Source organism: Gallinula chloropus (assembly GCF_964237585.1).
Source record: "Gallinula chloropus genome assembly, chromosome: 17".
NCBI lineage: Eukaryota > Metazoa > Chordata > Aves > Gruiformes > Rallidae > Gallinula > Gallinula chloropus.
This window is the reverse complement of record NC_140102.1, coordinates 10,362,676-10,374,739: the sequence shown is the minus strand read 5'-3', so window position 1 is coordinate 10,374,739 and position 12,064 is coordinate 10,362,676. Positions and strand designations below refer to the sequence as shown.

The 12,064-nt window shown below is 38.9% G+C and overlaps 1 protein-coding gene across 1 annotated transcript in view; it reads right to left on the bottom strand.

The window, feature by feature from the left end:
- CABIN1 (calcineurin binding protein 1) overlaps positions 1 to 12,064 on the bottom strand; it is a 114,190-nt gene that overhangs the window by 73,431 nt on the left and 28,695 nt on the right. The window contains exons 24-26 of the mRNA XM_084271876.1: positions 10,482 to 10,742; positions 9,676 to 9,827; positions 8,945 to 9,123 (exon numbers count right to left, since the gene is read on the bottom strand). Coding sequence (XP_084128002.1) covers positions 8,945 to 9,123; positions 9,676 to 9,827; positions 10,482 to 10,742 — 592 coding nt within the window. The remainder of the gene's footprint in view (positions 1 to 8,944; positions 9,124 to 9,675; positions 9,828 to 10,481; positions 10,743 to 12,064) is intronic.

Here is a 12,064-nt window from a genome sequence, read left to right as displayed (position 1 = left end):
AATTAAATTTCTCTGTTCCATCCGAGCTGCACTTGTCCAGGAGAGAGCTAGGGGCCTCCGATTAATTTATTTTATCAAGCTAAATCCCTCTGCAGACCTTCAGCTTGTAGCTCAGGTTCTGCTTATTAGGATTCTAGCAAATTTAAACCACATTTGATGCACTCTGTAGGCTTTTCAGTGCCACACAAAGAAAACCTTCTTTTCAGTCAGATCTTAATAAAAATGTATCTTGAAAAAAGAATGGAGGAACAGTATTTGCTTCCTAATTGGAAGATATATACTTGGTTAATGATGACAAGTTTTATACAGAAAGAATGTAATTATAAAGAGTGGGAAGAGAATGATTCTGAAGAGAGGTCAGTCAAGCTTTAAATGACTCATTTATAAAGCTTTAATAACCTTCTGTGGCACAAATGGATACTATTGAACTCCCAGTTGGCATCAGGAGAAACATTTACAGTAGCTCCCTTTGTTTTTTTTTAAAGGAAATTTCTGCATCTGCAGCAGAGAAGCTGAATTACTCATCTAAGAAAAAAAAATAAATTGCAGATTTCCAAATGCTGCCACAAGCCTGGAGGTCAGTTCTGATGTATAGGTTATGACAGATGAAGCATTAGAATGTTAATCAAGAACTGCTAGACCAATATGCAAGAGTGCTATCAGACCACTAGGAAATTGCACTGATTTCTCAGCATGCAAAGACAGACGATGAGTTTGCAGGTTCTGTTTCAAATATATGCATGACAGGGAAGTTTTTTCTTATGGGGAACAAAAATAAATACCTCCTTAGGATTAGCTAGCTATTTCAATTTGAAATGTCTACTAAAATGAGTGCAGGTCTAGGTATGTACATTCATTCTCCTTTTCTTTCAATACATTAAAAAAATATTTTAAACATATTAAATTTGGGCTCCGTCACAACTGAGAAACAGAGGGAGGCTTCTACTGAGACAACTGCCTGTTATTTGAGACACTTTTTGAAGCAGTAGATGCTTTCAAACACAGTGGGCCTGATGAAAAATGCTGGAGTATTTCAGAAATTAGCAGCAGCCACCAGTTAGTATTCATTTCTCAGAAGTCAGAGAGGATGGATAAAGTTCCAGGGACTGGAAAACAAAGTGTAGCACCTATCTTAACAGAAGATAAAAGGTCAAAGCTATTAGCCAGGAAGCCTTAATTTTCCACAGAATTGTTTGAGCATAAATAAATAAATCTATCTATAAGCACCCAAAAGATAAAAAGATCAGTAGGAGAAGATGTGTGTGTGTTCAAGCACACGTGCTTGGAATGAATTAGTGATTCTCAAACCAGAAATGCCCAGAATGCCAAGCTATTGTAAGGGCAGTTCAGTGAACTGTCACATTTGAATGTACAATCAGTAACTTCACAGAAAAAACCAAACCAACAAACCACAAGAGTCTTCCTGTTCTACTGAGTACTAATGAAAATTAAGCTTAATTATGGTGTCTGTATTTGGGACCCACACTTTTGAAAAATACACTGAATAACCAGAGAGGAGGAAAAAACCGATGTGACATTAATGAGATGACATATAAGAAAAACACTGAGAGAACTGGACTTTACCTTCAAAAAGAGGACAGAGAATTTCCAAATACATACAACTAACCAAAATAAAAATACTGTAATTGCTCTTCATATTCACTAAGAACAGAAGAAAAGGCAATAGGTTTCAATTACTGCAAGAAAATTCCCTTCCCACCCCCCTTAATCTCTAGCTTAACTATTACATCCAGTTTTAAAACTGCATAGAGAACCTGTGGAATTGCTAAAGGTTTTCAAGGACAGGTAGACAGTTATTATTTGTCAGGGTCCTCAAGATGTACCTTAATATAATAATGAACCCAACTCTGTCAATAGCTAAATGCTGCACTGCATAGTGCAGAACTCAGTTCTCAAGACATCCTAACTCTGCTTTTAAAAAAACCTACATATTTTTCATATGTGAAAATACTAAGCTTTTCTAGCCTAACTCATGGGTATTTTTACATTAGACAGACACACAGCACACATTCACCATGTCACAAAGCTCTTCCTTCATCTGAGGAGAGCTCACTGTCACTGAGACAGTCACTACTGTTATTCAACCTATGTGCTAAAGACCACTGCAGTCTGTGAATTAATTCCAAATTCCCAACTGCTGTTGATACCCATCCTTCTGAAAGACGTAAATCCAAGGAGAGCATCAGTGCTTTTTAATAATTTCTGCTATAAAGACAAATTAATGTAATTTAGGAGTTCAAATATTACTGGTTTTAATATTTTGTTTACCTAAGGTATTTTCTTAGTTCCCCCCTCTGGCAACAGCAATGAGGGAAGCTTTTCCAAAAAGCTGAAACAATCCCTCATTTATAAGCAAATGATAAAGCAAGGACTAATTATTCTTTTGTGGTCCCTTTCTGGAAAGTTTCCTATTATTTCAAAAGCTAGGATAAAGTACAACTGAGTACCGATGTACCAAAATTACTATCTGCAATGGAAATGAAGAGACATGGGAAGACAGTCTACAAAATTGTGCAAAAAAAACCCCCAAACAAAAAAAAACCAAACCCCAAAGCCACCTGCAACAACATTCCTATTAAAAATATGCCGATACCAGATTCTCTCTTTGATATTACTGCATTTTGTTTCATTACTTTGTTGCATCACTTTGAATTTTAGGAAGAATTCAAACAGCCTGACAAACTGATCTCTCTGTTTGATATAAAGTATTTCGTGTTAATTTCTGAAGATTGAGGAAATGGCACTCAAGAGAAAAAAAAAATCTGGTTTTAAACTGACTCTTTATAATGTAGTCAACTTGTGATATTTCAGTGATTTCTATGTCAGACTATATGACCCACTCTGTCAACAGGTGAAAAAGAGCAGCCCTGGACAGAAGATGTGAAAAGGTCAAAAGGAAGAAGAGATTAGTAAACAAATACTAATTGTTATGAGAAAGATATCATTGGAAAAAAAAAACAAACATACTTTTATGTTCATCTGTACTGCCAAGAGCTTTATCATGTACCTATCGTTACTGAAACACATCATAGACATTTAAATGAACCTGTAGTCTATCTGACTTGATTCTGTGTTTAAAAGCGTTCAAAGATTAGTCTTATTCCCAAATAAAACTGGTTTACCAAGTTGACTTCCACTCTTCCCTACTCCACACCATTCCTCCATGCCAGAAAAAGCCTCTGTCCCTTGGCTGCATTAGCATTCAGGCACACCTGTGTGCCTCCCAGTTAACAGTACAAAGTTGGGTTGCTCTTTGGGGAATCTAAATGAGTATTTAATTTAAAAATGCAAATTGAAAAAAAGCCTCAATACTTCACTAGCCATTCCTCTGTGCCAGCATTGTCTCACATGCACCATGAGCCTTGTGGCCTGTACCCCCTAAGCCTTGTTACCTAAACTCTGTCTGCTCCCAGGGCTGAAGGAGGTGAGGCAAGGCAGCCATGTGTTAAACCTTAAGTGACCTGAACTAGCAGCCATGCGATCCTCACAACAGAGCTCTTCCTGCTAAGTATGCTGACCAGGTAACATCTTCATGGTACAAACGTAGATAATTTATTCCCAGAGGAGCTGAAGTACAGCTTCATGGTGCCAATACAAATTGAGGTACTGTGCCTGTGTCAGTTCATTACTATGCAGCTCAGTAATCGTGTTGTCTGCCCTCCATCCTTTGAAACTTTTTGGAAATTAAAAAGGAGAGAGAGAAGCCATCTGAAACATCTGGATGAGTGGGTAGGTAACAGGCTCATAAAGCCAACAAGTTGTAACTCACTTTTTCCTGAGTAATATCTTCTTCTGTCTTAAATATCTGAAGGAAAATGTATGCCCAATTATTATGAGAAGGTATCTGAAATGTGATACACAACCAGCTACAAGTCAAAAGTTAAATGAGTGACACAGAAGGGTTTTCTAGAGAGCTATATACTTACTCTAACTCAATTTGCAGTAAAGAAATTCTACTGCACAGCTCAGATCTTATGAATAACTAACTACATATTATTAAAAAAATAACCATGTCTCACACAATAAGGAAGGGCTGTTCACAGAACTGTGGATAAACAGACTCTCTCTTTGTCATGTCTGCCTGGCATTGCATTTCTCCTAATCTCCTTCCTTGCCTGTATGAATAGTTTTCTTTATTGGTGTGTAGTCAGAAACATGAGGTATGAGACAATTCTCGTTCTTGAAACATATTCCACCCATAACAGAAGACAACATTCAGCTCTGCATCAAAAGGCACTTGCACATTATTAAAAACAAAAGGATTGCAGAGATCTGCATGGGAGCGGATTAATTTCTTGAGGACAGCAAGTCCTCCAATGCTTACAGGGAGTTCTCATGTAACATGAGTCAAAGATGAGAGTCTATGGGTGGCTGCACTGAGCACTGAATGTTTTCAGTAACTTTCAGTCCTGTATGGCTGTCCTGTGATACAACAGAGTATCTCATCGAGGTTCCGTTTGTGTAGTCAAATCCTTTTCATGTAATCTCATACTAAATGTCAGTGTGATACTCTTACTAATCAGAGAGAGAGGTTAAATTGAGGAAAGGTAGAAGTGGAGCGTCCTGCAATAAACTGGATTGGATTCATTATGCATGTAGTCCAGTATGCAATACCCATGAACATCCAGCACCACATGCCAGAAAAGGATATGTCCTGCAGGCCAAAGGATTTCAATTTAAGCTGCTGGAGAGAGACAATTTTGAAGGGTAAGGTTTTAATGGTCCAAAATGCAATGTGGATGTTCTTTTTATGCACAGAAATATCCACTCCATCTTAGAAGCTGATTTAGTTTGGCATGAGTGACAACCTGGTGCAAAGAAGTTTCTCAGAGATCACCTTTGTCTCATCAGGATGCTGAGAACCCCCGTTTCCAAACACTGTGCATCTTCATAACGTTTGCAGAGTTACAGACCAACAAACTATGAAGTGAGACTTCTCCCACAGCATGAAGCAAGTAGCCTTTCCCAGTGAGTTTATCATGCAGGTTTTGCCAATTATTAAAAGCAAGCCGTGACAGGTAAAAGCAGGAAGAGAATGCCTGGGGAACAGAGATTTGTATAAAGGTTAGAGGCAGCACGGGCAATATTGGTTGCAAAAGCAATCAGGCACAGACAAACACACAAAAGACAACTACATCTAACTACACACAACACACTACATGACATGGATGAAGACTTAAACAATACGGTATTTTAACACTGCAATTAGCAATGGATACTAAATACATCATCTGCATACCTCCACAGTGACACAGAATTGAGTATCAACACAACAAAGGCAGATTACAGCAAAAAAAGACCCCACAACACCCTCCCAGTCCACTTTTTGGGAAAGAGATTTCTTGCTCAGATTTTTACTTGAATACTTTTCCTTCTTTCTGAACTAACTTTTATGCAGAGCACAAAATTTAGGTAAAATGCTTTAAGTCTGTACTGCAATGTCTCTAACAGCTACGTGCATCCAGTCTGTGTGAAGGAGGTATCTAACACTGGCCATTTAGCTGTGCAAATATGGTGACATCCAGGTAATGACAGTCCTGGTCCCCACTGAGCTCCTGTTTTCTCTTGTTTTGTACTTTGCTCTTGGAAAATAAAAAGTCTAACCCTCAGGCTTCTATCAAATGCAAGCTTTCATTTGGAGGGTTATCAAACAGCAGCAGGCAGGGGTGATGACAGGAAAGACAGGATTAACAGAAGGAAGGAAAAGATGTTGCTGAATGAAAAGACAAGAAAAGAGAAAGGAAGCTGCCTATTTTACACAGATGACAGCAGCCAGCCGGCAAATAACAGCTGCCACTCAGCTATACTTCTGTCTCCCTGAAGGAGATATATGCTAGCAGCTGCCACCAGGAAAAAGAAGTTTGCTTACTTTACAAGCTGTATTTACTGGTTTCATTTCTCCCATTTCCATTACCTGTATGACTTTCATATCACTTCAATGCTTTTAAACCCTCTCAACTGTAACAGCAATTTCTGCATATCCTCCTTTTTCCACCAGCAAAACTTGCTGGAGAGCTACAGAACTAAGGGCACGTTCAAACACAAGGTATCCCAAGTCCGGCCTCACAACTTCACCTATCTAAGGATGACTCCTTGAAGATCAGTGTCCCAGTATTTTCAGTATAAGATGTCTGACTGCACAGTAATTCCCTCGTGCTTGTAACGAGACAATTTTCTGCCCTAGAAGGCACATTGCTGGGTATCTTGTTTAAAAAAAACAAACAAAAAACCACAAACCAAAACCCCCTCAAATAACATAAAATTAATAGAAAAACAGGGCTCAGAAGGAACCGCAAGGGTTCATCTAGGCCACTCCTTTTCCCACTAGGATAATTTACATCTCCATCATGCCTGGCAGATGGCTGTATCACCACTTTTTAAACAGACTTCCAGTGCTGAAGTGTTGCAGTGTTTTTCTATCCCCAGTAATGTGTTCAAGTCCCCCCCCCCCCCCCATATTCCTCATACTACTCTAACAGTATCTTCTAATGTCCAGATTGAAAATACAATTTAACTATCACACGTTCTGTCTCCTGCAGACAGAGAAATCCTAGGGTTTTTGCCTCCAACTCTTTGTTTGCCTTTAGTAGATGCATCTTGATTCCTTCTCTTTCCTCAAGGGTCCTGTTTTCCTGAAGCATAGCACACAAAAATTGGTCAAGAGGTCTCACCGGCCAGCAATGAGTGACAAGGATCGTAACTCGCATGTTTGCCTGTGATAACACTAGAAGATAATTATGTAGGTAAGATTCTATATAATGCTCTTTTTTTTTTGGTGTATGATTTGATCAGCAATATTGATACATGGGCACATGAAGAGTATTTTCAGTCCTCAGAAAGAATAACTATCTAGGCTGAATTTAGGCCAAATTATTTGTTCTGTGAACAAATAATCATATAGACATGTTTCATGTGCTGACAGAATGGTAAAAAAATAAATTAAAATCTTAAGAGTAGTCAAATGATGGTTATTTTCTTGCTATTTTTAGCAATGATACAATGGAAATGTAGGCACCAGTTTTCTTCAGTGATGTGACTACGTGTAAGATGTCAAGAGTATTTTACCTCAAAAGTGTATCTTTTAATGCAAGTAAAATGCAAATGCATGCAGAGGAGCACAGTATATGTAATCATATAAAAGTGGAAGACTTCTGAGCACAGCTCAGCCTGTTAGCTCTCCTTCCATCTGTAACAGCCCCAAGGCAAGTATTTCAGTTTCCTGGGGCTCTTCAATGTGCTGTATCCAGAGTTTAGTTGTGCCAGCAACCTACAGAACGTTACGAATGATGCAGTACTTTGCAATTCTCCTTGTCATGGTTACACACAGCCTCCCTAAAGGTCACCCTAACTCCACTTCTTTCAGGGGCTGACATTTTGAATTCCTTTGACAAGAGCAAAGCTTAGTCCTAGCTAGGCTAAGCTAGCAGACCCAAGAACAGCTACTTCAGCCCTGGCAGAGGTGGATGTTCCTTAGCTTGTACCTTCAGGCTTTGCTAAGCAGCAAACTTTGCTCCCATTGGGCACTGCCCATGCCACAGTCCACACTGCCTTACCCTGAGTGAATGTACTAATGGCAGGTAGTGGAATCTTTATCTAACTTCTGTATCTCCTGGGAACAGCCCAACTGCCTCAGGACCTAAGCAGACATAGAATTATACAGAACTGCTTCTTACAGAGAACACTTCTTAGGAAGTATTTAAATATTTGCTCCCTTCTGTGTTTGCTATGTGAAAAACCTTTAAAAGGCTTAATGTAAGAGCCTGATCACTGCGTAACCCGTTCAAACTAACACACTACACAGGATACCAAACAGTCCAATGAATGACTCCTGACTGAAACGTCAGCATGAATACAGTGAACATTTCTCTGTCAATTTAGTGAAAGAGATGAAGAATCTTCTGCCAGGTTCACAAAGAATTGTTGGGGAAAAGGAATAAATTCACCTTGCAGACTGTCCAGGCATAGGAACATTTGTTTCAAAGCTGTGACAAAGTTATTTACAAATTCCTGTTCTTCAGAAAATGACAACAGGCAGCAGCCCACCCCCCCAGAAATAAATTCATATGAAGCAAAGCTTTTCTGTGGGGCCTGCCACATTCTACCAACACTAAGCTACACATTGCAGATATTTAACTCCTTCTTGAGTGCTGATACTCACGGATCCAGATGGATACAGAAATGGCTGGAAGAACAGAATCAGAATAAAATTCCTAGCCAAATAATGTCAAATTACTTAAATAGTACCTTAATTTCTACTACATATATCACAAAACCTGCAATAACACGGTGATACCATCCTACTTTCTACATTTATAAACCAATTATGCATTATATCACTTTAAATTCAATAGAGATGAGATGCTAACCAGTCACTGTAAATGATAACAAAAAATTAAAAGATGAAATCTACTGGACTATCATGCAAATCACTTCGTGCTGATACACAATATATTCAAAATAGTTGCCACCTGCCTCCTTCAGACAAACAATATTGTTCTGCTTTTTTAATAATTTGTATTGTTTCAGCCACAGTTCAAATTTTTACCTTGACACAGACACAGAAACAAGTGTCCAGTCTTCAAAAGACTGGACCCAGGGCTTTCCCAATAAGCTCAGACAAAAGAAAAGAGAAAAGGCACTGAAAATTGTCTGCTACATATCCCTCCCATTGACATTCCCATTTTAACTAAGTGACAGGCGACAGTGGTGGCAGGTGACAACTCTGAATTTTGTATTTAAAGCTCTGACTGTACATTGATTCTATTTAAAGCATTGAATTTATAAAGGTAATGAGCTTCAATATTGCCCGTGTTACCACAGACCCATCACCCTCCTTGAAATGAGCAGTTTGATCATTCCTGGTCAAACCCCCCATGATTAGAGCACCTCCCTGTGCTGCCAGTATTGAGAACAGGGACTGTACCGTCCGGCGTTGCCTGCTGACGGGGTTTTTTACATTTGACGTAATCGTGGTCAACTGGAGTGGCTGTGTAAGGTGGGGATGTCAGACCTGGACCGGAGGATGAGGGGAGGGAAGTCCCAGGGCCCGGCACTGTTCCGGCTGAAGAGTGAGAGTCTTCATCAATCATGCAAGCTTTTTCCCTGGGAGGAGAAAGAAAAAAAGAAGTTAACATGCTGGGGTCATACACAGAGCAAGAGGAAGCTGTGTGTTCTTAGGACTTTACCAGTATAGTAATCAAACCTCATTAAGAGGTTCTAAATGATGAATTTTTAGTACAGGTTATATTCCTCCCTTGTCACTGGCCAGTAGTAAAACATTCTTCCTTTTGTAGCTGTTAATGAAATACACTATGAGGAGTAAAGTCTATTACCCTTTAAAATAAAGGCCATAAGCTTTTGCATTTGTTAACAGTTGATAATACAACTACCATTTTATTAATAAATAAAACCAGTGGTTTCAAAATAGGTCACAAGACCAAAATTGTTCTATTTTGTTCCCTTCCCATCTATACTGTGCCAGTTGTTGAGATCTCAGAACAGTGTATAATCTTACTGCTCATGACACCTGAAAACCACAAATATTGCACTTAACTCTAATCCTTTTACTTTGTTTCTATTTCACCCAGCTTCATTTTAACACACAGTGGTTTATAAGTATGCTTTCAGGGGGCACTCCTGCAAGTTAGCACTCACTTTTCTGCAACTTTTGGGGTATTCTTCTCCTCACCCCTGGCAAAGGGTCCCTCAGAAGCTTCTTTCATGAAACTAACTAGAATCTCTGCATCTACTCCAGAGTCTGGTTTACCCACAAGTTTCAAAATAGAAGCATGAAGTCGAAAGTAGACCTAGAAAACACCAAAATCCATTTGGTTAGTAGAGAATTCATACCTCTGCAACCTGTTACAAAGTCTCTTCTCCGTAGAAACTACACCAGTTAGTAAAGACAGTCATCTGTTACTTAGACTTACCTGAATAGGGTTTTTCCTGCCTTTGAAAGCTGCTGGTAAATTAGAGGATCTGAACACTGTAAATATTTTGTAACTGCAACCTGTGAACAGCCAGTGAAAGCAGACAGGGTATCCTGGGAAGCAGGTCACCAGAGGGCATGTTCTACATCCACCCTCTTTGCCAGACAACACAGTGAGAGCAACAGTGTTACAACTACTCATGCATGAAGGTATGTTTTCAGAGGCATGAGATGCTGTGAAACACGTGTTTGATTTTGATAAAACCAACTATTGAACTGTGTGCAGCAAACCCCAGAAGTGGAATTGCTGTCTGTCTGTCTGTCCAGTACTGAGACTGTACACACAAACTGCCTTTAAAACAAAACCAGCCTGAATAACAGGCGCCATTTTATTCTCCAAGTTAGCCTTGTAAACATTCCAAGATGCAGAGCACCATGTGCACATGCCAAATAACATGAACTACCAGTAACTGATACTCCATTAGCAGTAGAGAATGAGGTTTTCAACCTTACGGTTGAAACTTGCTTTTACCTCCAGTGCTTCCATGGCAAGTTCTGGTGGATTATGGTAGTGAATCTTCTTTGGATACCGGGCAGCCTCTTCATGCAAGTAATGACCTGCCTGTTTGTAATGAAGCAGATAGACAACAGGAGGCTGCTTCTGCTTCTCTGCAATCTTCCCCAGCATGTAGTGAATAAGCCACTCCTCTTCATCGCCATCTCCCTCACAGCGAGATGCTGACGTAAAGCACAACTTGGCTGTCTCCAGCATACTGTCTCGACGCTCTTCCATCTGTGATTGAAGGAAGTGTTGAGAACACATGAATTCACTGTGGTTGGGATGAAAAATTCCAAAAATGTTCTCCTGCCTATAGAAGTGCATGAACAAGGTACATCGTTTAAAACATTTTCAACCTAAACAAAACAGAACATCTCCAAGTGATCAAATGCATCCTGATGACCCACATGTGTTTATGGATAAATTTCTGTGTGTTCCAGTACCTGCTGACACAATAATCAGAACAAAACACTAACACCAAAGTGTAAGAATATGAATTTAAATATAAATCTGAAAAATAACCAGCTGATACACACAGGCCTATAAAATTGTTACCACTTTTTCAGAGCTGTAATTATCTTAAATCTTCAAAGAAATAAAGAAGTTATTACTTTTGTTCTGCATCTACAAAGTCTGCTAGAGCAACTATGGACACTATAATTTGTAAATAAGCATATTTCATCTTGCTTTAATGTATCTAATTTTGACCTGAATACGAGACTACTCTTCTACCTCCTCCCAGAGAAATTAAAACCAACAGGCTGGATTAAAATGACAATAAGTCACATAAAATACTAGGTCACAAGATGCATTAATATAATTTTCTCTCCTTGATAAATAAGCTTATACATTTAAATTGCTGGACTACAACTATCTTCAGCACTTGCTGTACTTCAAGAACTGTAACATAGCCTTTCCATTCCAAACTATTTTGTAAGGAGAAGAAAATAAAGTTTTTATGTATGGGAAACACATTTCTGAAGAGATGCATCTCTGGAAAGAAGCTTATATTGTTCCAATTTCTCCTTATCATAATGGAGTTTATCTTAGTAAATAATGCATTAATATATTCACTTGAAAAAAAGGAGGATTCAAGTAGTCCTAAATAAACATTCTGATTTAATCCAGAATTAAAGATGGCTGCTCTGTGTTGCACTTTTTCTCTGATCATATGAAAAAACTCCAGCATTATCCCTGGAATTCTTCACCAAGTCCCTCACAACACCAAGAGGCCACTAGACAGTAAGACCAAACTTTTGATAGATCTAACGCATAAAATGTTAATAAATTCATTTTCTGAGTAGTCAGTTTTGGAGCTCTTGGACATAATAACCCTCAGAAAGAAAACTCTATTGTTGGTTGTCATTTCAAACACATTATTTAAGAAACCATTTGTTCTCCTTCAATATGCATGCTTACACCATCTGTCTTAGAGGGTCAAATGCCATCTAAGTGCCTATGGAAGTGTGGTGTTAGTAACACAGTTATGTAGGCAGCTCGGATGCAGGACCCATCACCTCACTGGAAATACATTCTCCTGGAAAGAAAAGGATCTT